Raw genomic sequence first — 26750 nt, forward strand, 5'->3', positions numbered from 1 at the left:
TGGCCAAAAAAAGGTGGGGGGGGGCAAGAGAACCTCTTAATAGCTAATTTCTTATTTGAATAAAGTTTAACCTTTTAGAAACATTCAATGTTCTGAATGGTCATACCTCTCCTGCTTTATCCTCTTCTTTCTCCAATGCACTGTGCCGTATTGAACTTCTTTAAGTTCCTCTTGAAATCCTGCTCTCCTCTGAAATTACCTTTGAACCTTGTTCCTCAACTCCTCTCCCTTCCCTTTTACATTATTAACTCCTGCATCATCTTTAAGTTTGAATTTTGTTGCCATTTTTCTGAGAAGTCTTCTTTAACCTCCTTTTCTGAGTTAGGTTCTCTTCCAATATCTGAGAGCATCTTGTCTTTTCTGTACAAAAAGAAAGATCACTTATTTAATAAAGTGGTTCCTAATTTCTCTGTCTATAGGCAGAGAGAAAAAAGGATAGGGATGGTCTGTATGTTTAACTTCATCTTCCCAGTTCCTTACACAGCATCTGGCAGATAATCAGATCTTCATAAAGATTTGCTGAATGGGGGCTGGGAGTTTGGTCTAGTGGTTGAGTGCTTGTCTAGCATGCATGAAGATCCGGTTCAATTCCTCGGTATCCCATATATAGAAAAAAACCACAAGTGGTGCTGTGGCTCAAGTGATAGAGTGCTAGCCTTGCGAAAGCCCAAGGACAGGGCCCAGTCCCTGAGTTCACACCCCAGGACTGGCAAAAAAAAAAAGATCTGCTGAATTGATGAACCACGGTATTCTGCCTGACCATAATAACTATTAACATCCTCTGGAAAATCATATCGGAAATGTTAGTGAAGAGACATTGTCAAATTCAGTGTCCTGTTGCTGGAAACATTTTTTAAATCATCTGTAAAGTCACTGAGAAATAAATTAATCTAGGCTTGCCTACATGTATATTTATACGTGTACACTATTCCTTTTCATCTGGTCTTGTGTTAGATGCTGCATCTAACACACCCACAAGGAAACAAAAATCCTCTCAATGATAATAACAGTAGCAATGGGAAGATAAGCTTTTTTCTTTATTAAAGAGAAATGATGTATTTTGTATTTTTCTAATGCTCTTTTTTTCTCAGTAGTTTATTTTTCAGTAATATTTTGTAACATCAGGTGGTTAGCTAGCTTGTGTTCAACTTTGTTCTGGTTGTGAGTTTATTTTCTCTTTTATCAGCAAAGGAAGGAATCTGAAACTCAGTGTCAAACTGAAAATAAATACGATTCTGTAAGTGGTGACGGCAGTGACAATAGCTGGAATGAGCTGAAAACCTCGGGATATGTATCACGGTAAGAGTTCTAGGAAACGTCTCTCAAGTTATAGATTCTGGTGGCAGGCATTGGAATCATAAAGTGGCCTCTCAACTAAGACTGTGCTTAACTCTTATTTATGTGTACCTAAGCAAATAGAACTAGCCCTTAAGTAAACTGGGCGCGGTGGCTCGTGCCCGTAATCCTAGCTACTCAGAGGGCTGAGATCTGAGGATCAAGGTTCAAAGCCACCTGAGCACAAAAGAACCAGAGACTCTTACCTCCAACTAACTTCCAGAAAATGGAATGTGGGGCTTGGCTCAAGGGTAGGGTAGTAGTCTTGAGCTGAAGAACTCAAGGACAGTACCCAGGCCAAATTCAAGCCCATGACCTACAAAAAGAAAAAAGAGCCCTTAAGTAACTTAAAAGTAGTTCTTATCCTAACAAGTGTTAAAATAAAGTGTTATTTGGGTTTAGAATCTCAACTATCAAATTAAGCTCATGTTTTTCTGTCTGTAATAGGGAGTAAGATAGATGAAGAAAAATACTCATAGAACATGTAGTTGTTGGGGCTGGGGAACATGGCCTACTAGTAGAGTGCTTGCCTAGGATGCACGAAGCCCTGGGTTCCATAACTCAGTACCATATACACAGAAAAAGCCAAAGTGGTGCTGTGGCCCAAGGACAGTGCTCAGGCCCTGAGTTCAAGCCCCAGCACTGGCAAAAATAAAAAATAAAAAAAGAACATGTACTTGGTTTTTTTTTTAAAGACAAGAGAAATTGATTAACTAAAGGTAGACAGTTGGCATAATTTCAAAGTGAAATCAGTAGTTTCAAAGTGAAATCAAAGTAAAGAAGCTATTAGAATCAGGTATAAAATGTTATCTTTTCTATGGTGTGATTTAGGAGATGGTTGGTTGATTTTTCAGAAAATGTATATTTTAATTGCATATTTCAGATCCCTTATATAGGATTCTCAAATATCTAGTATAATGGTTTTATGACAAAGATATTATGTGTCTATTAGGATTTTCTGTTCTGTCAAGCCAACTAATGGAAAATAGTAGGAACAGGTAATACCAGTGAATTTCAGAAACAAAACCAAACTTTAGGAGACAAACTAAGGATCTGATTGGGATGATTTACAAGGCCATGATAAATGAGGTCATATTTGAATTGAATCTAGAGATGGAGGTGGGCGAGCATGGCATTCTGGGTAACAAGACCTTGCAAGGCTAATGGGCCTTGCAATTGGAATGGGCCAGGTGCTGGTGGCTCATGTCTGTAATTCTAACTACTCAGGAGATCTGAGGATCACAGTTCAAAGCCAGACCAAGCAGAAAAGACCTTGAGACTTTATCTCCAATTAACCTCTAAAAACCAGAAGTGGTTTAGCTCAAAGTGTTAGAGCACTAGCATTGAGCACAAAACCTCAGAGACAGTGACCAGGCCCTGATTTCAAATCTTATGACCAAAAAGAAAGAAATTGAAATGGGCTTATATTTTTGTGTGCATATTGTTTTATCTTGTGACAGTTTTTGTTTTGTTTGTTTATTCCAGTTGAATTCAGGACCGCGGTGCTGTCCTGAAGCTTTTGTTCCCCCCATCAATACTAATGTTCTACCATATCAGCCATAGCTCCACTTCCAGTTTTTTTTGGTTGGTAAATGGAGAAAGTCACACAGAAAGCTGGGCACTGTGGCTCACACCTGTAATCCTAGCTACTCAGGAGGCTGAGATCTGAGGATCAAGAATCAAAGCCAGCCCGGGCACTAAAAAGTCCGTGAGACTCCTATTTCCAATTAACCACCAGAAAAACCTGGAGTGGCACCGAGGCTTAAAGAGTAGGGCAGTAGCCTCCGGCGAAAGAGCTCAGGAACAATGCCCAAGCCCAGAGTTCAAGTCCCACCACCAACAAAAAATCAATTAAATTAATAAATAAGAAGAGTCACACAGAGCTAGGCACTCACCAGTGCTCACACCTGTAATCCTAGCTGCTCAGGAAGCTGAGACCTGAGGATCAAGGTTCAAAGCCAGCTCAGGCAGAAAAGTCCTTGTGAGACTATTGCCTTTTAACCCCTTAAAAACAAGAAGTAGGAGCCTGGCACAATGGCTCACGTCTGTAATCCTAGCTATTCAGGAGGCTGAAATCTGAGGGTCTTGGTTCAAAGCCAGCCTGGGCACTAAAGACCAAGAAACTCTTATCTCCAATTAAGAAAATGGGAAGTTGGGCTGTGGCTCAAGTGGTAGAGCACTAGATTTGAGCACAAAGAGGCTCGGGGACAGCGCCCAGACTCTGAGTTCAAGCCCCACAACAAACCAATTTAAAAAAAAAAAATCAGGGGCTGGGAGTTTGGCCTAGTGGTTAAAGTGCTTGCCTAGCATGCATGAAGACCCGGGTTCGATTCCTCGGCACCACATACATAGAAAAAAAGCCAGAAGTGGTGCTGAGGCTCAAGTAGCAGAGCTCTAGCCTTGAGAAAGTCCAAGGACAGTGCTCAGGCCCTGAGCTCAAGCCCAGGACTGGCAAAAAAAAAAAAAAAAAAAAAAAAAAAAAATCACACAGGTTTTCCTTCCCAGGCTTACTTTGAACTGCAATCTCAGGGCCGGGAGTTTGGCCTAGTGATAGAGTGCTTGCCTACCATGCACGAAGATCCGGATTCAATTCCTCGGTACCACATACTTAGAGAAAAGCTGGAAGTGGTGCTGAGGCTCAAGTGGTAGAGCTCTAGCCTTTAAAAAGTCCAAGGACAGTGCTCAGGCCCTGAGCTCAAGCCCAGGACTGGCAAAAAAAGGAGGAGGAAGAGAAGAAGAGGAAGAAGCTGAACTACAATCTCTGATTTCTTTTTCCTGCCTAGTTTGGATTTACACTGAACCACCAGTGCACATCTTCCAGTTTTGATTTTATTTAATGTTTATTTGTAGCTATGATTTCTTAGACACTATTAAGAACATGAACTGCAAATTCACTCATGAATTCAAGTTCCAGCTTTGTCATTAATCAGCAGACCTTAGGCAAGATGAAACTTTTATTTTATAGGTCTATAATCCTTGAATAATATGTTACTCTTGGTGGGCCAGGCATTTGGCCTAGTGGTAGAGTGCTTGCCTAGCATCCACAAAGACCCAGGTTCAATTCCTCAGTACCACATACATAGAAAAGGCCAGAAGTGGTGCTGTGGCTCAAGTGGTAGAGGTTTAGCCTTGGGAAAATCCAATGACAGTGGTTAGGCCCTGAGTTCAAGCCCTGAGTTCAGTGCTCAGGCCCTGAGTTCAGGCCCTGAGTTCAAGAAAAAAAGACATTACTCTTTTTAGAAGATATAAGAAAGAAAATAATACAGTTGGCCCTTCAAAACTACAATATGAACTTGGTGGGACTTTTTTTGCATGTGGGAGATGGATTTGTACTGAGGTACTTTTACTACCTATTTTTAGGAATACTGATTATTATGCTCCATTTTCCATGAAAGTAATTGGCCCATAGAGGGTTGAGATCTATTATATTTTCTGCTTAACTCTGTTGCCTAACCAGCTGAGGCAGCTACTAAATTAACTTAAGTGTACGGTCTATAAAGCAAGAAATTTACATGGTAAGAGACATACCACAGAGCATCTAATTTAATTCCTCCCCCTCCCCCTCCCCCTTGTGGCTGGAATAATCCACACCATACATACATCATGTACAGATTCATATAGTTATTTAACAGCCATATTTATTTCCCCAGTTTCTGAACATATAGGAGAAACCAGAATGCTTTTCTGCATTCATAGTCCCCATCATATGTGGTAGTGAGATGAAGCTGTATACATATTGCTGCGAAATAGATGAACTGAATAGTTCAAAATGTGTACAAAGTATTATGGGAACATTAAGACACAATTCTTGGAATGATGAGATGCCTGATGAAGGAATAATAGGGTTTCATTAAATGCAAAGAACAAATGATAGGAGCAAATTTCCAAAAGAAATGAGAAAGCATGGAGCAAACTGACTGGAATCTACAGTGCAAGTCATTAAGATCAGGCACTGAAAGGAAAAACAAGTTGCCATGCAGAGATCCACAATAAGAGACAGATGGTATGTTAGCTTCATCTGAGTACCTTAAGTGGTGAGCATACTGACTTGTGAGGCCATCCTGCCAACATAAAAAAAAATTAAAAATTACTGAAATAATAACCTACATTTTTAAATTGGGCATAAAAAACATGAAGAGCCAGTGCCAGTGGCTCATGCTTGTAAATACTAGCTCTTTAGAAGCTGCCATCTGAGGGGGCTGGGAGTTTGGCCTAGTGGTAGAGTCCTTGTCTAGCACGCACAAAGACCCGGGTTCGATTCCTCAGTACCACATACATAGAAAAAAGCTGGAAGTGGTGCTGAGGCTCAAGTGGTAGAGTGCTGGCCTTGAGAAAGTCCAAGGAGAGTGCTCAGACCCTGAGCCCAAGCCCAGGACTGGCAAAAAATAAAAATAAAAAAAAAGCTGCCATCTGAAAATTGCTGTTCAAAGCCAGCATGGGCAGGAAAGTTCTTGAGATTCACTTTTTGTGGTTTTTTGTTTATTTTCCTCTCTGTCATGGGGCTTCAACTCAGGGCATAGTTGCTCTTCCTGACATTTTGTGCTCTATCATTTTGAGTCACAGCTCTACTTCTAGTTAGGTGATTAATTGGAGATAATCTCAGACTTTCCTCTCCCCAGCTGGCTTTGAACTGGAGTCCTTAGATCTCAGCCTCCTGAGTAGCTAGGATTACAGGTGTGAGCCACCAACACCTGGGTCCTTGAGACGATTATCTCCAAATAGCCACAAAAAAGGTAAAAAAAAAAAATTGTTGTTGTGGTTCAAGTGGTAGAACACTAGTCTTGAGGAAAAAAAAACTCAGGAACAGTACCCAGGCCTTAATTTGAAGCCCCAGGACTGATGCGTGTATGCACGTGCGCACGCGCACACACACACACACACACACACACACACACACACACACGCAGAAAACAAAAGATTAAAGAACTGAGGGTGTAGTATTTGGCAGGTCATGGAAAATACTGGATAGGACAAAATCAGAAATGTGATTATGATAAGAACAAATGGTTGACAAGTGATTCCTAAGAAAACAAAGTTTTAAATCCTTACTAAAGGTTATTTAGAGAGGGATTACAATTACAAACAGGTAGTGAGTAGATTTCCTCTTATACAATGTCTTCTGTCCCTCATTCTCTCCAAGTCCCTCTCTCCTGTCCCCACCCATGAGTTGAATAGTTCACCCGCTGCCACCTTTTACCCTTTCTTCCCTGTGAAATTAAGTTTTGACAGTTTACACATTTTTATATGACAGTTTAAGATTGGACTGTATTTTACCTTGCTGTGCTATTTAAAACTTTGACAAACTTTTAAGTCTTTTACCTAATTTTTTTAAGATACCTAACAGATTTCGAGCCAATCCAGTGCATGGGTCGTGGTGGCTTTGGAGTTGTCTTTGAAGCTAAAAACAAAGTAGATGACTGCAACTATGCTATCAAGAGGATCCGTCTCCCCAATAGGTAATGGATCATCATTCATTTTGGTAGACATGGAGTTAGTACTCCATGCTCTAGTAGAGAAGCTAGTTCTAAGTGCTACCAAGTAATAAGTTTTCTGAAAGTTAGAATCTAGATTGTTCTTTATCTACTTAAAATGGTCTCATTTTTATTCTTAGCAACTCAAGGTTTTCCATAGGAATGTATAAGTATCATACACTTTAATAAATCACAGCATGTAAAAGATAACTTGTTTATTACAGTGTATTCATTCTGTTACTATAACAAAATACCTGAGATAAATCAAACTTACATAGAAAGCTGGTTTATTGGGGCTGGGAATTTGGCTTAGTGGTAGAGTGCTTGCCTAGCATGCATGAAGACCCAGGTTCAATTCCTCAGTACCACATACACAAAAAAAAACAGAAGTGGTGCTGTGGCTCAAGTGGTAGAGCTCTATACTTGAGAAAGCCCAAGGACAATGCTCAGGCCCTGATTTAAAGCCCCCTCCCCCCCCAAAAAAAAGAAAGCTGGTTTATTCTGGATCACAATTTCAGACATCTCAATTCATGGCCAAGTGGCTTTATTGCTTTGGGGCCTGTGGTGAGGCAACACCTCAAGGCAAGGAATCTGTGGTAGAGCAAGCCATTGGCTTCATGCTGGCACACCAAAAAGTAAGAGTCTCAGGACCCTTTATAGGACATAGTGCTTGGCATACTTCCCACTAGACCCTACCTCATAAAGTTCCACCAAGATTCCAGGCCCAAACTGTATCAAAGTAAATAAAGAAAAACATTAAAGCAAAAATTATGTCAGAGTAATGGTGAATCCTTGCTATACCAACTTTCAGGAGGCTGAGGCAAGAGACGTTTAAGACCACCTTTGTCTATATAGCAAGCGTAGGTTCAGCCTGGACCACATAATAACACCCTGTCATAAAAAAAAAAAAGAAGAAGAAGAAGAACAAAACACCAGTGGCTCACACCTGTAATCCTAGCTACTCAATGGGCTGAGATCTGAGTATTGCTGGGCGAAGGCTGCTGGGTCAGAAAACTCCAAGAGACTCTCATCTCCAATTAATCACAGAAAAAGGAAAAAGTGTCAGAAGTAGCACCGTGGCTCAAGTAGTAGAACGTTAGCCTTGAGCAAAAGGATCCCAGGGACAGCACCTAAGCCCCTGAGTTCAAGCCACAGGATAGGAAAAAAAAAAAAAAAATCTGGGTGCTAATGATTTATACCTGTGAGTTTAGAAAAATTCATTTCCAGGCCAGACTGTTTAGAAATGTTCACAAGACCCCTTTCTCAATGATAGCTGGGTGTAGTATGTATCTGACAGCTTTGCTACAAGAAGTGGAAAATAAACAGGCCCAGCAGGAAGCAAGGCACTAACTCAAAAATAACCAGTGCAAAAAAAGGACAGTAAAGTGCCAGCCTATCAAGTTCAAGGTCCTGAATTCCAACCCTAGTACTTCAAAACAGATAAAATTTTGGTAGTATATACTCTTTACAAAATAATAACCACTTTTAACATTTTAGAATATTTTCTTTTGGATTTTTTCCAATCATAAGTTTGCCTAGTATCAATACTGTATAGTCTTGTCTATTGCTTTTTTCCCCATGTTATATTTTATTGGAATACTAAAATTCATTAAAAAATATGACCTAATAGGAACTAGAGGTGTGGCTTAGTTGGTAGAGTGCCAGCCAATGAGTGAAAGTATCAGATATCAGATTTGAGGCCTGGTCTCTGACCTAGAAAAAAGAGAAGTATGGCTTATTAGCTAGAGATGATATCATATGACTATAATCCCAGCACCCAAGTGTTTTAAGACAGGAAATTCACTAGCTTGAGACCAGGTTTTACTACATAACAAGATCCTATTTTAAAAAATACAACGGAGTAGGAGTGGGTCCTAATATACCATATTCTCTTTAAACAATTCTTGTTTGGCAATGTGGTTTGTAATTTTAAGGAAAGTTTGTAGTATCCCTTTTATATGATAACCTTGTAGCTTATATAGAACATTTGGCCACATCAATTTCCCTTGAATAGATTCATCAGAGTGGAATTTCAGGTTGAGAACAGTGTTCCAATTAAGATCATGGGCCTTCAGCAACACTTTCTATCTCTGAAAGGCACTTGATATATTCCAAGTCCTGGTCTGTCTCCACAGATAATAATTACATTTTTCTTTCACTTGTTAAGAATATAGAAATTTGTTGTATGGATATTGGTGACAAGCAAACCTTTAAGGGTCTATAGTAATTGATTTATAGTCAACCAAGAAAATTTTATTTGGATGAGGCAATAGGTGTGTTCATAGCACTTACTTCCAGAAGAAGAGAAATAGAGAGTATGTGTATTTAATGCAAAATAATGTGTGTGTGTGTGTGTGTGTGTGTTTAATGTGTGGTTTATTAGAATTGTGTTTAAAGCTCATTCATCTGTCCCTAAGGGAGACTTCCAATGCATTATTTTTTTTCTGTTTTTGTTATTGGGTATGAGTACTTCTTAAGACAAGAACAACTTTTAGCATTTCTTATTTTGTCTTTCTCAGGGAACTGGCTCGAGAGAAAGTAATGCGAGAAGTAAAAGCCTTGGCCAAGCTGGAACACCCAGGAATTGTCAGATATTTTAATGCCTGGCTGGAAACACCACCAGAGAAGTGGCAAGAAAAGATGGATGAAATCTGGCTGAAAGATGAAAGGTAGTTTAGTTAGACATGGATTTTAAAATCACTTCCTTTCAGGCTAGTTTTTGCACCTCTGAATGCAGTATTATCTCCTGCTATCTTCATAGTACTTTTTTTCGTAGGAAAAAAAATAGAATTTTCGATCATTATTGTTTGAAAAATTTTCTAGCCACATGTTAAGTAAGACTACATTTAGTTTCTGAGAACATGATTTTTAAAATTATCAGTAATGTTTTAGCAGTTGTGACTGGGAAATTCATGGTGAGTTTTCTCAAGTTTTTTATAGTTTTGGTTTTTTTTTGCATTTACCAATTTGTACTTTTAAATAGTCTTTGACTATTTAGTTAAACTTAGCCTGAAAACATTCTCCCGACATTGGGAAAGGAGGCCCTTTAATACCTGCTAAGGAAGAATAAAAGAGCAGCATGTGCAGACTGAATTCCAAACCATGGAAGTAAAACTTTTGCACAGCATTAGATCCCTTTGAAGTACCTTGTTACAGTGACCTTTGTCATATATTCAAGGACAAGCAAAGTGGCCCTTTGTCTCAAGGCCCAGTGAGCTGCTGTAATTTTCACAGGAGCTACAGGATAAAGCAACACAGCCCCAGATAACTATTTCAGATATAAAATTAAACTTTCAAATGAAGACCTTGAGAAGAAATGAATATTATGAGATGTTCTTTGTCTCATATAACATGTTTAATTTGTCTGTATGTTATTTCTGTTTGTCATTTGGCCAGTGGTTTTTATAGTATTTTTTTAACTGTATTTTTTTTTTGTCTTTTCTTTTTTGGCACTGGGGATCAAATCCAGGACGTTGCACTTCCTAGGCAAGCGCTTTGCCGCTGAGCTACATCCCAGCCCTGTTGGGTTTTTTTTTTTTAACTGTATTTTTTTTTGTCTTGGTTTTTATAGTATTTGAAGCTTTTTTTAGTGATGGTTGATTAGAGAGAAGAGTCTCACAGACTTTCCTGCCCAATCTGGCTTGAAATTTTCATCCTCAGGTCTCAGCCTATTGCATACTAGGATTACTGGCATGAGCCCCTGGCTGCCAGCTTAGTTGAAGCTTTTTTAACAAAGGCTGGCTCTCAGGTACCTAAATCAGTATAGATTCCGTCCCAATCATTTGTTTTTCTCTCACTTCTAGCACAGACTGGCCACTCAGTTCTCCTAGCCCAATGGAGGCACCATCGGTTAAGATTCGCAGAATGGATCCTTTCTCTACAAAAGAACATATCGAAATCATAGCTCCTTCACCTCGGAGAAGCGGGTCTTTTTCAGTGGGGATTTCCTGTGGCCAGACAAGTTCATCCGAGAGCCAGTTCTCTCCTCTGGAACTTTCAGGAACGGACCACGGAGATGGCAGTGGGTCAGTGGGTGCAGCACACAACCTCCAGGACAGTTGCCTGACAGACTGCGATGTGGAAGATGGTACCATGGATGGCAATGATGAGGGGCCCTCCTTTGAACTTTGCCCTTCTGAAGCCTCTCCATATGTACGATCAAGGGAGAGAACCTCTTCTTCCATAGTGTTTGAAGATTCTGGCTGTGACAATGCATCCAGTAAAGAAGATCCCAAAATTAACCAGTTACACATTGGCAACCATTATGCTAATAAACTAATTGATTTCAAGTATTCCAGCAGCAGATCTTCTGAAGCTACGTTGTCTCTCTCCCCTCCAAGACCAACTACTTTAAGTTTAGATCTGACTAAGAACACAACAGATAAGCTTCAACCCAGTTCACCAAAGGTGTATCTGTACATTCAGATGCAGCTGTGCAGAAAGGAAAACCTCAAAGACTGGATGAACCAGCGGTGTACCATGGAGGAGCGAGAGAGGAGCATGTGTTTGCACATCTTCCTGCAGATCGCAGAAGCAGTGGAGTTCCTGCACAGTAAAGGACTCATGCACAGGGACCTCAAGGTCTGTAACTGTAGAACATCACACAAGACTCTTGATCTGATCTTAGGGTGTTCAAAGCAGTACTAGTCGTGCTTGTCAGTTTTTCATTGAAGGACCCATAAGAGCAGCTGAGAGTAAAGGCATCTAGAGCAGAGGCCTGAGGAAGTAGCATGAAGGGGCTTGCTGCAAGAATAAGTCTCCTGTTAACCTCAGGCAAACCATGTGTTCTTCTGTACACTATATGTTCATTTTACTGTGAAGGGTATTCCTATTAGTTCTGATGGTCAAAAGAAATGTCTTGGTGTAAAATCCACAGTAAGTGAGGGGCTGGAAGCTCATCCCTATAATCTTAACATACTGAGGAAGCTGAGATCTGAGATTGCACTCATGCCCCAAATTCAAAGCCCAGGACCTCAAGCCCCAGGACTGGCACACACACAATTAAAAGTCCTGTGAGCAGTTAAACTATATTCTTTCTGTGACTTTGAATTGAATAACCCTGCCACAGAAACCTCCAGTGGTAGTGAGAGGGCCCCAAGTAGAAAGAAAAATGAAGCTTTTCACTAGCCAGCTCTGAATTGGGGCAACAGCTCATCATGGTTTGGCCCACAGAACTGTTTAAGCTTCAGGGGAAAAGGTGGATGGGAAAAGGCAGCAAATGGTTAGCCAAGTGATTCTAGTTCTAAAGCCTCATATTCTGCTTTTAATGTATGTGGTATTAAGTAGTTTAGTCATGCTGGGAGCTAATTTGCATAAAATTCTTACTAAACTACATAATATTTCTATATATGTGTTTCTGAAAATAAGTATGCAGAACTTTAATTTCTGTCACATTCTGTATGCTACAGTCATCAATAGATATAGAGTGACTGCAAAATATTTTTGTAATGGAAGTAATTTAAATACTTGACTGTTGAATTTAAATACTTTTACCTTTTTTCATTTTTGCTGTTCTTTGGGGGGCTTTTCTGACATACAGGGCATTGAACTCAAGGCCTCACACTTGCTAGGCTTAGCACATGCTCCAGCAATTTAGCCCTATACTCAGCCTTTTTATATTCTAATTTGCTTTTCAAATACAGTCTTCCACTTTTGCCTGGGCCAGCCTCAGCCCAAGGTCCTCCACCCTCTGCCTCCCAAAGACCTGTGTTTCTAGGCATGTGCCGTATATTTGGAAGTATTTTTAAACTGTATTTTATGTCATCACAGTCTTTTGCTTCAAGCACCAAAATAGATGTTGGAACCGAGATATATTTCTCCTAAAATTAGCTGGTAGATTTGCAAATTGGCGAGTACATCTTAAGGAGATAGGAAGATAAGTATTAGAGATAATTCCAGTGTAATTGTTCATAATGTATTACTGTGCTTCAGTGATTTTTATATGGCTCCGAACTGATTGCCAGGAATTATTGTACATGGAAGGAAAAGTTTAGAGATGAATCATTCGGGTTGAAGTAGAGAAGGCAGCTTAAGGAAAGCAGGCACCTTTAACTTGGGACACTAATAGCTGATTAGGTTTGTGTGCTAGTCATTCCTCCTTTGGTGGAAACAAGTAGATAAGCTACTGATTCTTTTAGGCTTTAATGCTTGCTGCACACACCTAGATTGAAAAAGATCCATTTTGCTTTTAACTAGTAGTGAATAGTCTTCTGATTTTATAGATGTTTGTAAATATTTACTTAATGATACATTGTTGCATAAAGATTTTTTTTTGGTGGGGGGTCAGTCATGGGGCTTGAACTGGGCCTGGGTGCAGTCCCTGAGCTCTCCAGCTCAAGGCTAACACCCTACCCTTGAGCCAAGTCCCACTTCCTGTTTCCTTGATGTTAATTGGAGAGAAGAATCAGGTCCTTTTGCCCAGGCTGGCTTTGAACCTTGATCCTCAGATCTCAGCCTCCTGAGTAGGTAGGATTATAGGCGTGAGCCACCATGCCTGGCTTCATAAAGATTTTTGGAGTACTTGTTTGTACACCAGAAAAATTCCTTGAAGAAAGTTAATTTCTTCCTTCATGTTTCTAGAAATAAAACACATTCTATTTCTTTCCGAGCATAATCCATTTTAAGAATTTCTTGTGTGCTTGATGGGGCAGCGGGGGAGGGGGATGCCACTAAGATTTTTCTTCCCCAGTTGAAAAAATTATATATTTTGCTGTCTTCTGATCTAAGTCTTTGAGCTCAATGTTAAACAATTCCAGGCTCTCCCTTGTCTTGGATTTTGGTCACATATTTTGCCACGTATCCTTCTAGTTCCTGCCTCTTTAGGCTTTCTTCTAGTTGTTCACGCTTTCCTTAGTTTCTCATAGGCTATATTCTGAGAGACCCTATATTTATTCCCCATCACTTTTCAGACCTGGCTTGTTTATTCTCTGATTACCATGGTGACCTGAACTATGTCAATTTTTTGTTTTGCTTTGTTGCTGATCCTGGGGTTTGAACTCTGCCTGGGCGCTGTTCCTGAGCTTCTTTGTGCTCAAGGCAAGTGCTCTAGCACTTAACCCATAGCTCTACTTCCAGCTTTTTTGAGTAATTTATTAGAGATAAGAGTCACACAGACTTTTCTGCTCAGGCTGGCTTTGAATGGTGATCCTCAGATCTCAGCCTCCTGAGTAGCCAGGATTACAGTAGGTGTAATGAGCCACCAGCGCCCAGCCCATGTCAGTTTTGCTCACACACTTATAGCCTCACTGCAGTGCTCAAAATAGTCCAAATGCACACCAGTTAACACGGGTTTATCCGGAAAGGGCATTATTGGCCCTTACTACTGAATCCTCCTGAGTCGCTCTTCCTATTTATTTCCATATGCATGCAGGCTCTCCCCACATAGTTCAGGCTGGCTGTCAGGGATCTTCAAGGGTGCCTATTTTTCTTTTAAACCTTTTGGAGAGGTTTTGGATGAGAGGAGCACAGTGAAGAGAAAAGTTCATCTTAGAAGTCCTAGATCTTGTGCCTGTCCCTAAACCTGACTCTTGGGTAGGGAGTGGGTTATATGGCTTGGTTTAAACACCAGTGGCACTGCCAAACACTCGAGAAGAAGGGAAAGCAAGTCAGAAGACATGTGGCAGTGGAATGGGTGCTGTCTGCTACAGGTTCTGTAAGTTCCTGCCATCAGAAGATGAGAATGGAGAGAAAAGATGAAGGCAGCACAGTCTCTCCTGATCTCTGGCACAAGGTTATTCGTGAAAAAGATAGTGGTTATTATGATAGGTTTTATTTAGGCATAATAACTTCATTGATTCAAAGTCAAAATTGCAGAATGGTATTTTAGAAGTAGAGAACAAAGTGGTGTTCTCTGGCAATATTTGAAACATGATGAAACGCAATTTTATGAGCTTACTTTATTTTCATAAAGTCTTGCTGACACCAGCAAGACTAAGTAAATCCCAAGGAAAAGATGACATTCTTCATGTCGGGCATAGAATTGAAGAACCCATGAGTTATTTGGCTAGATGTATTTCATAAGTCGTTTCATAGGGAAGTTTAGAACTCAGGATTGGAGACATCACTCAATTGGTAGAGCATCAGTCAATGAGCAAAAATTCAAGTCTCAGTCTCAAATAATAAAAATAAGAGTCAGGCACAGATGGCCCATGTCTGTAATCCTAGCTACTCAAGAGACTGACAGCTGAGGATCATGGTTCAAAGCCAGCCTGGGCAGAAAAGTCTGTGAGACTCTTATCTCCAGTAAACCACTCAGAACAATCCAGATGTGGTGCTGTGGCTCAAACGTTAGAGTACTAGCCTTGAATATGAAAAGGCTCAAAGACAGCACCCAGAATCTAAAAAAAAAAAAAGCCATGCACAGATGGCTCACACCTGCAGAATTCACTGCTTAGGAGGCTGAGATCTGAGTGAAACAGCTAAGGGACATGAGTGTCCAGGCCCTCAGTTCAAACCCCATGACAAAAACAAAACAAGCCGGGTGCAGTAGCTCTTGTAATCCTAGCTACTTAGGAGGCTGAGATCTAAGGATTGCAGTTCAAAACAAGCCTGGGCACTAAAGTCAGTGAGACTCTTATCTCCAATTAATCACTAGAAAATGGGAAGTAGGGCTGTGGCCCCAGAGGTAGGGTGGTAGCCTTGAGATGAAGAGCTCAGGGATAGCACTCAGGCCCAGAGTTCAAGCCTCATGACCCACCAAAAAAAAAAGTGGGGGGCGAGGGGGTCTGGTAGTGTAGCCTAGTGGTAGAGTGCTCGTCTACCATGCACAAAACCCTGGGTTCAATTCCTGGGTACTACATATTCAGAAAAGGCTGGAAATGGTGCTGTGGCTCAAGTAGCAGAGTGCTAGCCTTGAGCAAAAAATGTGCAAGGACAGTGCCCAGGTCCTGAGTTAAAGCCCCAGGACTGGCAAAAATAAAAATAAAAACCCTCAAGCCAGTAGCCAGGCATATACATTGTATAAATAGCAGCACAGAGTACTGCTTATGAGTTCTGATTCCTTTGATAGTCTGTTTCTTCTGCTCAGACACAAGCCAAAAGATTATCTATCATCATAATGAGACAGTAATTACCTGTGCTAAATGTTGAAATGACACTGAAGTACAAGGTCTTTTTCTCAGAGAGGAACGGGCTCAACAGACGAGGCTCAATTTGAATCAATATATAGTTTGCTAGTGGATACCTTTGTGCAACTTGTTTAACTTCTGAGCCTCAGTCTCCAGATCTATAAGATGGGGGACCAATAGTACTCTTGTAAGAGGGTGTATTGCATGTGTTAGGACAGCACCTAGCACATTACAGGTGCTACATATGCATTTGTTGTTAAAATGTTTATTGTAGCTACTATAGCTTAAAAAATGTAGAAAAGATTGCCCAGAGAAAGTACACAGAATATTAAGATTGGGAATTAAGAATGTTGGACCTAAGGGGATGGAATCTCCAGGGGCTTAAGTAGATATTCCATAAATCCAGTTCTCTCTGCTATGCGTTCCTTTTCTTTTCTGATAGTACTTATCTGGCATAGAAGAAAACTGTTATTTTCATAAAAAGAGATATAGAATATCTACTTTCCTATATTTTCTGCAGTCATTTAAATAATACTCAGCACTTTATCTCCTTTATACACTCACTGTAGTCTTACCTACTTTATTTTTTTCCAGCCTTCCAACATATTCTTTACAATGGACAATGTAGTCAAGGTTGGAGACTTCGGATTAGTTACAGCAATGGACCAGGAGGAGGAAGAACAGTCGGTTTTGACGCCAATGCCAGCCTACGCCACACACACAGGACAAGTAGGGACCAAGCTATATATGAGTCCAGAGCAGGTGAGTCTTCCAGACAGGGCAAGAAGCTAGCTATTGCAGATGAATATTCTCCCTTGTTCTCATTAAAATACCAAGTTACATACCATCTGGTATGTAATAGACAATGGAAATTAGCGTGCTATAAGCAAAATACCTCTAACCTGAGTTGGAGATGGAGTAAGGACAATACAGTGCATAAAACATGTCCTTTCCCTCTGAACCAGAACCTAACAAGAAGGAATTTGGAATGAGACTGAATGCCACCTCTCAAACCTAACTCTAGTTTGTGCTGTGGAGATGAGCAAACCTTTGCAACAAAGGTACATGACTGAACAGCCTTCTATGTTAATTAATAGGCCACTTCCAGAATGTACCATGGCAAGACACACATACAGAGGCCAGGATAGATAGGCTTATAGGAGTCTTAAAGGACAAGCTGTATAAACGGGGCAGGAACTGCAGGAGTAGTAGGAATGGGGCATCTTGAGAGCTTAAAGTAGCAGAACTGGCCACCACCGAAGTAACAATATTCACAAACAGATCATGCTTAAATCAATAATTTCGTACTTTGGATCTCAGTATCAGTTTAAACTCATAAAACGTGATAACATACTTTTTTCTTATGGAATTTCATTTGTCACTATTTTCTATAATAGAAATTAAATTTATAAAGCTTTATCAATACATTTAGCATGATACTGAAGCTATCACATATTGAAATGTTTTTATGGTTCATGTTTTCCAAAGCAAATTAGCAAGAATAATGGCACTTGTTTACATTTTTGTAAATATCCTTAATATCTAGCTTATAAAAGATTTGGAAATAAAAGCATAGCTCAAGTGGAAGCACCTGCCTAGCAAAAGACAGATAGATGGTAGGTAGGTAGATAGGTAGGTAGGTAGGTAGGTAGGTAGGTAGGTAGGTAGGTAGGTATGCAGGCAGAAAGATAGGTAGGTAAGATAGCTAGATAGATCATTTGCTCAACGAATTTTTTTTGCCAGTCCTGGGACTTGAACTCAGAGCTTGGGCATACATACATTCAGCAAATAGAATTTTAAAATATGTCTAAATTCTGTATCACTACAGAAGATAAAAACCTACAACAAAAGGAAGGATTATACAAAAGAAACAAAGCTTAAAGTAATGCTAAAACCAAATATGATGGTGATAAAAGCCAGAAAGGGAACCACTAGGTAAAAAATACATTAGGTTTTGAATATAGTTAGCCTACATATATTTGAACATTTATTTGATGGATAAATTAAAATGAGATGTGCCTTCACATCATATTGTTAGGTTACAAAGAAATGTCACTGTATTTGAAAACAGAATTTGTGTCTTTCTGTGATCATAATACAATAGGGATTTTAGAGAAGCTTTTTGTTGTTGCTGCTTTTGTTGTTTGTTTTAGGTTTTGGTTTGTTAATTTTGCTTTTGCTTCTGTCTCTGGTACCCTAGCAATTAAAAAAAAAAAAACCTTCCTAAATACCTATCAGGGTGCCAAGAATGGGGGCCCATCTTATCTCTAAAAACCACAAACAGGACCAGGAGTTTGGCCTAATGAGGGAGTGCTTCCCTAGCATGCATGAAGACCCAGGTTCTATTCCTCGGTACCACATACATAGAAAAAGCCAGAAATGGTGCTGCAGCTCAAGTGGTAGAAATCCCAAGGACAGTGCTCAGGCTTGAGCTCAAGCCCAGGATTGGCAAAAAAAAAAAAAAAGAAAAAGAAAGAAAAGAAAACTACAAACAAAAGAGGCTTGAGGTGGGAATGAGGGTAGAGGACAACCTATAAAGCCCTAGGTTTAATCCCAGTACTAAGAAAATATTTTTAAAGAAAGAAAGTGTAATCCTTAGAAGTTATCAAAGTTCTGTTTGGAAATAAATGTTTTCTAGATGCCTCCGTTCATTACATAAGCATCATAGGACAGCCTTCATGACATGTTTAATTCTCTGAATTGTCTTTTTAACCACCTCTAAAAGAAAAGCTATCAGAACTAGGATCCAGCTTGCCTTTTTTCTTTTAACACATAAAACAATGCCCAGAATTCAGTAGCTATTCATTAGTTAAAGTCTTTTAATACCTATGAATTAGTATAATTAATGTAATTAAAATATCTACATGAAAAGCAAAAGTCTTGGGGTCACGTGGTTGACCTAGTGATAAGAGTGCTTGCCTAACATTAATGAAGACTGGCGTTCGATTCCACATACATAGAAAAAGCCAGAAGTGGTGTTGTGGCTCATCAAGTGGTAGAGCTCTAACCTTGAAAAAGCCCAAGGACAGTGCTCAGCCCCTGAGTTCAAGGCCCAGGTCTGGCAACAACAACAACAAAGAAACAAAGAAAGAAAGAAAGAAAGAGAAAAAGGTCCTAAAATAGTTTAAATTGTGCTAAATATATTTAATAATGCTTTTTCTAGTTATATATTATTTTTCATGAAAATGTAAAGAAAAGGGCATTTACTAAAAATCTCTAATGGTTAGTTATTTTATTTGTATAAATATACAACTTATATAAAACATTTTTAGTTTTGTTATAAAACAGAATTGAGATTCTATTCCATAAAATGTAGGCACAGTAGTAACATGTGACCATTTTATTTATCTAACTTTTTTTTTTTTTTTGCCAGTCCTGGCCACTTCTGGCAATTCTTCTGTATTGAGGAATTGAACCCAGTTTTTCATGCATGCTAGGCAAGCACTCTACCACTAGGTCAAACTCCTATTTTTATGAAGTAAATGTACAAAGGGATTTCAATTCAGCATTCTAGTTTATGAATACAAGGCATTATTGTCAATGTCATGTCCAAATAAAATAGTTTTTTTATTTAATATTCTTGACTGCCTAACATTTACTCAGTTCAGTAATTTACTCAAAATTTGTTTCAAGTACTTTAGTTTTGTAAAATTTTGTAAATTTTCCTGTCAGGATTATCAAAGTGACAATTACCCCTGCATGCAAATCTCTGTCCCACTTCCATCTACCTTAGGATGGAAAAGATTACATGGGACCATTACATGGGAACAGATATTTACTGTCTGGTTCTTTATGAATGTGTATATCCCTTTATGTTGTCCAAATAGCCTGTGAGGGTGTCCTTTTCAGTGTACCCTTGTAGGCATCATCTTCACACATATTCTCCTGAACCACAGAGATGGAAGCTAAAGAGAGTGACAAAGCTGAGGTCACTAGACTCAAGTTAAGACCTCTGTTCTATGAACAGAGGCAGACTACAACATAGAAGGAGTTGGAGAGGTAGATACCTAGAAACAGGGAGGAAAAAGGTGTGCTGAGTGCTTAAGCCTTGTACCACACCTCCATCCTCACCCACGCTCAAATGCTGGGGTGATGGGGCTGGGAGTTTGTCCTAGCAGTAGAGTGCTTGCCTAGCTAGCATGCACAAGGACCTAGGTTTAGTTCCTCAGTATCACATACATAGAAAAAGTTGGAAGTGGTGCTGTGGGCTCAAGTGGTATAGCTCTAGCCTTAAGAAAGCCCAAGGACAGTGCAGAGGCCCTGAGTTCACACATAGGGACTGGCCAAAAAAAGAGAGAGAGGTGGGAAGAAAAGAGAAAAAAAAAAAAAAAAGAAATGCTGGAATGCTCGGGTCCCCCTTCTTTTGGGGCTATTTACGAAAATGTTAAGTGACAAGCCTAAAAACAGCTTCAGTAAATGGGCTCTTCTGAGTCACCAGGAGGTCACTTTTCATTTGAAGGAGGCTTTCTTTAATAGAGTAATTCAGTTGTGATTCATTCACTTAACAGGTATTTATTGGGACCTAGCTCTATACTTAGCCTAGTGCTTGAATGACAGAATTACAATAGAAGAGGTTCCCTCCTCTCCAGGACTTTATCATCTAATTGTGTAGAAATAAGAAATATACACATGAAAAATACAAGTAGGAATGCAAAGTAGTCCGTAATTAAGTGCCATAATGAAGGCTCACTCCAGTTGATTAGTGGTTTGGAGTAATGAAGATTTTCTCATAAAAATGGGTAAGGATGAAGATGATTAGAAATGAGATTTGCTGGAGATAGCATTTGCTTTGAAAATCTTCACCTCAGGGGGAATTGGGCTCTCTTCTGGCTCAGTCTTACTTTTTCTAGCAGCACCAGGCTCCAGCTTTCTGCTGGCCTACTTTACTGATGCATATCTCTGGGCCCTACCTGGGCTTTCCCTCTGAAATGCTGAGTAGTGTAATTACTCCTGGAGTGAAAGGGGCTCCAGATAGGTTAACTCTTTGTGATATTTAAATGAAGAAGTGGCTAAGTAAACATCAGCATTCAGTAATGCTGTAATCTGAGTTGTACTATTTCTGTGTTGTCTTTTAAAATATCTTTTGTGTGGTATTTCAGATTCATGGGAACAACTACTCTCATAAAGTGGACATCTTTTCTTTAGGCCTGATTCTGTTTGAATTGCTGTACCCATTCAACACTCAGATGGAGAGAGTCAGGGTAAGTGTCCTCCTACGCAGACAGATGGAAAAAGACAATAAACTACAATTTATGAAATTAATTTAAGCTACAAATAAAAGGGCTGGGGATGTAGCTTAAGTAGAAGAGCCTTGGGTTCTGTCCCCAGTACTACAATATAAATAAATAAAACATATACACAAAAAGATGGAAAAAGAAAAAGATTATTACTCATAATGCCAGTCGACTGGCAAAGAGACCATGTGAACACCAGAAGACAGCTCCTACTTAAAATTCAGTTTTCAAAACACTTGTTTCATTGGATTAATTGGCTTGTCCTCATACTTTGTTTAGGCTTAAATTCATAATTATTTAATAATATTTTACGCTCAATACCATTAAGATAAGTGCAAACCAGGAGAACAACATGGTGGTAAGAGTAGAAGGATGAAGTAGTGGTAGTATTTGGCCATTAAAATTCTTCCAGAGGCTCAGCACTGGTGCTTCACGTCTATAATCCTAGCTACTCAGAAGGCTGAGATCTGAGGATCATGGTTCAAAGCCAGCCCAGGCAGGAAAGACCCAGAGACTCAGTTAATCCCCAGAAAACTAGAAGTAGCATTATGGCCTAAAATGATAGAGTGCTAGTCTTGAGCATAAACAACTCAGGGACAGCACCCAGGCCCAGAGTTCAAGATCCATGATGGTTGCCACACACTCTTATATACTTAAAAGCTGGTAAATTACACACAGTGCAGTTGGGAGTTTGTTTTTGTTTTTTTGTTTGGTTTTCCTTCTCAGAGTAAAGTATAGCCATAGATTTTAAGACAGTATTGAAGGTCTTTTAAAAGTAAGCCTAGCCGGGCGGGGAGTTTGGCCTAGTGGTTAAAGTGCTTGCCTAGCATGCACGAAGACCCGGGTTCGATTCTTTGGTACCATATACATACAAAAAAGCTGGAAGTGGTGCTGAGGCTCAAGTGGTAGAGCTCTAGCCTTGAGAAAGTCCAAGGACAGTGCTCAGGCCCTGAGCTCAAGCCCAGGACTGGCAATAAATAAATAAATAAATAAATAAATAAATAAATAAATAAATAAATAAAAGTAAACCTAGCAATGCTGGTAGCTGAAGATGCTTATCTCCGATTAACTATCAAAAAGCCAGAAGTAAAGATATGGTTCAAGTGGTAGAGTATCATCCTCAAGTGAAAAAGTTAAGGAACAGTACCCAGGCCCTGAGTTCAGGCCAGAATCCACATCCTTCCTAAACTCCTCTATATTGCTACTTGTTATCCCTGATACCACTTACCTCCCAATTTTCAAAGTTTGTACTCATCACCATCTCTTCATTTCTACTGATTTAGGGCCTTATCAGAAAAGGGTGTGTGTGTGTGTGTGTGTGTGTGTGTGTGTGTGTGTGTGTGTGTGTGTGTGTGTGTGTGTGTGTGTGTGTGTGTGTGTGTGTGTGTGTGTGTGTGTGTGTGTGTGTGTGTGTGTGTGTGTGTGTGTGTGTGTGTGTGTGTGTGTGTGTGTGTGTGTGTGTGTGTGTGTATTTTGCTTGGGCCTAGGCACTGTCCCTGAAATTTTTTTGTCAAGGCTGACACTGGAGTACTTGAACCACAGCTCCACTTCCAGCTTTTTGCTGGCTACTTAGAAGATTCTCTTGGGCTTATCTTCCCAGGCTGACTTCAAATCACAATCCTAAGTCTCCTGAGTAGCTAGAATTGTAGCTGTGAGCCATTGGTACTCAGCTGAGAATGAAGTTTTAACACAGAACCAAAGGACTCCTCATACTCATGTTGTTTTGCTGTGTGTGCGTGTGCGTGTGTGTGTTTGCCAGTTTTGGGGCTCTAGACACTCACTTTGGGTTTTCTCAAGGCTAGTGTTCTACCACTTGATCCTTAGCACCACTTGCTGCTTTTTCTGTGTATATGGTTTCAAGGAATCAAAGCCAGGGCTTCATGCATACTAGGCAAGCACTCTACCACTAGGCCACACTCCCGGCCCCAGGACTCATAACATCTCTGACTAGAAAGAACCACCAAGTGGTCTGTACTATAAATGGAAAAAGGAAAGGTAAAAACTGGAGAACTAGATAACATCAGAATTTCTGGAGCTGTCAGTGCATTATAGGCAAGAGGTACATCTCAGGGTAGAGCATGACATGCTCTGATTCATCCCCAGCACCACAAAAAAAAGAAAACTTCAGGTAGATCTGCATGTCAAAATAAATGCAAAGGTTACCTCTGGCATTTCTTTCTTTTTAGACCTTAACTGATGTAAGAAATCTTCAATTTCCACCACTGTTTACTCAGCAATATCCTCATGAGGTATGTATATTCTAAACCCTATTCTCTTTAAAATGGTATCAAGATCTTAAAGGGCCCTTTGAAGTTAACTTGTCAGTTTGCTCGTTTTTCTAGAATATCTTCTAGAAGCCAAGGTCCAGAGAATACAGGATCATGCTCTATAAAGTACACCATTGGTTAGAACCTTCCTCAGCCCAGTCCTCCCCACCCCCCCAGAGGTCCAGCAGCAGGGGTCTCAGCCTGCTGTGGACTTTTATTGGACAACTCTGCTTCAACTGTCCTGACTCTTGGCTTGAGTAAGGCTAAGTCCCTACAGTACCCCATGGAGGCAGAGTAAGGGTTAAAATCAGACTGTTAATCTCTTCATTTTGGTGAACTTGCTAGAGCTTTAAAAGAAAAAAAAAAGACTTCTGGAGGAAAAAATAGAGAAAAAGACACTAATTTCTGTTGATTATGGGTATCAAGAGTTATACCACACAAGAAGAGTAAGATGGTAAAATTAAGCTGGTCTTGAAGGTAAAAAAAAAAAAAATGATATGTAATAAACCTTTTTTACAGCTTTTATTTTTATTTCATAGTATGTATGCCCACTAACATATCATTTTAAAAATGTATACATTGGTAAATCTTGAATTTCCTTAAATAATTAAATTGAAGTAAATTAGCATGTGAACAAGTTGGGAAAAGTCAACATGAATCTTTCAGTTATATAATGAAAGCTTGTATTGAAACCAAAAACTTTGTGATGATTAGATATGTTAACCTACAAAATATATTTTAGTAAAGAAGCATTATACCTTTCCAAATGGATGACATCTATCCTCAGTGTGGCTCATAAGAATATATGGTTAACAGGCCAGAGTATTCCAGAAAGTCAAGAGGAAGTGGGTCCAGGGTGTGGGTCCAGGGTGTGGCTCCGTGTTTACAGTGCCACGCATCGTCAATGCTTCACGAAACAACTCTTCTATTTCAGTATTTGATGGTTCAAGACATGCTCTCTCCATCTCCCATGGAACGGCCAGAAGCCACTGACATCATTGAAAATGCTGTGTTTGCAGACTTGGAGATTCCAGGGAAAACAGTGCTCAGACAGCGCTCCCGCTCCCTAAGTTCATCCGGAACAAAACATTCCAGACAGTCCAGCACTTCTCACAGCCCTTTGCCCAGCAATTAGCTTTTGTTTGTGTGAGCAACTCAGGCAGGTGGCAGGACAGCCACTTCTGAGGAGGGTGGCATTCCAAACTGTTCTTTGCTCTTTTTTCTTTTGTTTTTCATTTTTCTTTCCTTTTTTTTTTTTTGTTTTATTTTTTGTTTGTTTTTGGTACCAGTACTAGGGCTTGGACTCAGGGCCTTATGCACTCGCTTAGCTTTTTGGCTTAACACTAGCTTTCTAACACTGGACTCACACCTCTACTTTTAGCTTTTTTGCTGGTTAATTGGAGATAAGAGTCTCATGGATTTCTCTCCCCTGGGTTGGCCCCAAACCACAACTGTCGAATCTCATCATGAGCCACTGGCACTCAGCTGCTTTGCTCAGTTTTATCTGGACTGCTCTTTTTAAGTCAAACCAAACTGGGTTTTAGGGCCTGCCCTAATTTGAGCCAACTCTTGATATTTGCTGTATTTAAAGGAAAGGACGATCTAAATAATACATGGTCCTTGTTCTTTGTTGGTCTCCTAAGGCTAGCTGGCCATACTCTTAAGAGCCCTCGCCTTTTATAGGAAGTAGAAGCAATCCCTAAAATATAAAGGAATTTAAAGTGGAAATATTTTTATAGTACAGGAGAAGGCAAGGCCTCCACATAGTAGCTATATTGTTCTAGAAACATGCTTTCTAGACATGATTTTTGAAACCGATTTCTAAGAAGCTGACTCCGTTTTTGTCTCTGGAGAGACAGTAATGAATCTGTACTCTTTTGGACAATAAGCACAAATTGTATAACAGCTATGTCTATAGTTTTTATAGTCCTATTTGTAGCATTAAATAGCTTTATTCCTTAGATGGTTCTAGGGAAAATTGAAGAGTTTTTTGTACTTTTACCACCAGTAAAGGAAAATGAAGCTTTTTATGGAAATCAGTCAAAAATTCTGGTTTGGGGAGGAAAGCAACGGTAGTAAGAAATGGATCATCTATTACAACTAACTTTCAACTATGGACTTTTTAACGTAATAAAATCTTAAGCGTCTTCTATGTAATCCTGTAGGTTGGTTCATCCCCAAACTGATTAGAGATAAATCATCTCACTTCTAATATGTTCTTATTTTTCCCTGTAAATATGTTTATTTTTTATTTATAAAAAAATTTCTGAAATCAATCCATTTGGGTTGGTGGTGTACAGAACGCACGTTAAGTGTGTTAACTATTGTGACTTCTTTCAAGTCTAAATGATTTAATAAAACTTTTTTAAATTACTTATGGTTGACTTTTATCAGGGTCATAAAATGGCAGATTGGGTTGTTCCAGTTGTTGTCCCTTACTCCCTTCCTCATTAAGCTTCTCAGAACATTCCAGTCAGCCTTCTGAACGCCCACCCCCCCTCCCCCAGCCCTGGGAGCTAATGTGACAGCCACTATTATTGCCATTGCCATTCTACTTAAGATCAAACTCCAGTCCAGGAAGGTGCTATGATTCTCAGTTTAACAGAGCCAGCAAGAGCAGAATTGAGCCAAAACCCACATCATCTGATTCACAGTCAGTGTTTTGTATACTTCCTTGTACCAAGATATCGTTTTGCAAATCCTTACATGTTATAATAAGGACTTGTGTTTTTTTTAATGTGGGTATAGTTTGCCTGCCACCTTCAGGAAGTCAGCCTGAGGGTGGGATCCCAGGGCTTGGTCCAGCACCACTTAGCAAGTCCACAGTTACATTCTCACATGTAGCTTTCTACTCACTCCAAACCCAACCCCCTCTTCAGTGCTAGACTGGCATCTTTCCATGGGCCCCATTGTACAAACTGGCCTCTGCTTTTAGCACTTTGTACGAATTACACTTATTGTTGTCACGCTACAGATTAGCTAGTAGTTGTGAAGGGCTGAGCCTCCCTCACAGCTACGATCTTGTTTTTGATTCCATATCTGCATCATGGGATTAGAGCCCTCAGACCTAAATAAGCAGGTAGGAAAAAGAAAAAGACTTGTGCCTGTCATTGTAAATCCTGGGGAGACTGGGTAGAATAAGATGACCTAAAAGAGGTCATCTTGAGGGGCCTGCCCTCAAAGGTCGGGGGTGTGTCCAAATGGGTAGTTTCACATGGATGGCAGAAATTAGGGTCCCTAGGTAGCACTTAGCACCTTTCAGGGCCACCCTGAGCACCTATCACTAACAGAAGGAAGAACTATTTAGCTCTACTATCCCCTCCCCCCACCATCTCCAGGGCACATGTGGTTTAAGAAGGTCTGCAGAGAATTCTTTAC

At 39.9% G+C, this 26750-nt stretch overlaps 1 protein-coding gene across 1 annotated transcript in view; it reads left to right on the top strand.

Annotated features, from left to right (window-relative positions):
• Positions 1–25745, top strand: part of Eif2ak3 (eukaryotic translation initiation factor 2 alpha kinase 3) — a 68853-nt gene extending 43108 nt beyond the window's left edge. Inside the window, exons 10-17 of the mRNA XM_090336524.1 lie at positions 1187–1299; positions 6669–6791; positions 9326–9475; positions 10610–11387; positions 16466–16633; positions 20971–21072; positions 23292–23354; positions 24307–25745. Coding sequence (XP_090192650.1) covers positions 1187–1299; positions 6669–6791; positions 9326–9475; positions 10610–11387; positions 16466–16633; positions 20971–21072; positions 23292–23354; positions 24307–24507 — 1698 coding nt within the window. The 3' untranslated portion in view covers positions 24508–25745. The remainder of the gene's footprint in view (positions 1–1186; positions 1300–6668; positions 6792–9325; positions 9476–10609; positions 11388–16465; positions 16634–20970; positions 21073–23291; positions 23355–24306) is intronic.
• Positions 25746–26750: the final 1005 nt, after the last annotated feature.

Source organism: Megascapheus bottae, chromosome 7, assembly GCF_031878675.1.
Source record: "Megascapheus bottae isolate mThoBot1 chromosome 7, mThoBot2.hap1, whole genome shotgun sequence".
Taxonomy (NCBI): domain Eukaryota; kingdom Metazoa; phylum Chordata; class Mammalia; order Rodentia; family Geomyidae; genus Megascapheus; species Megascapheus bottae.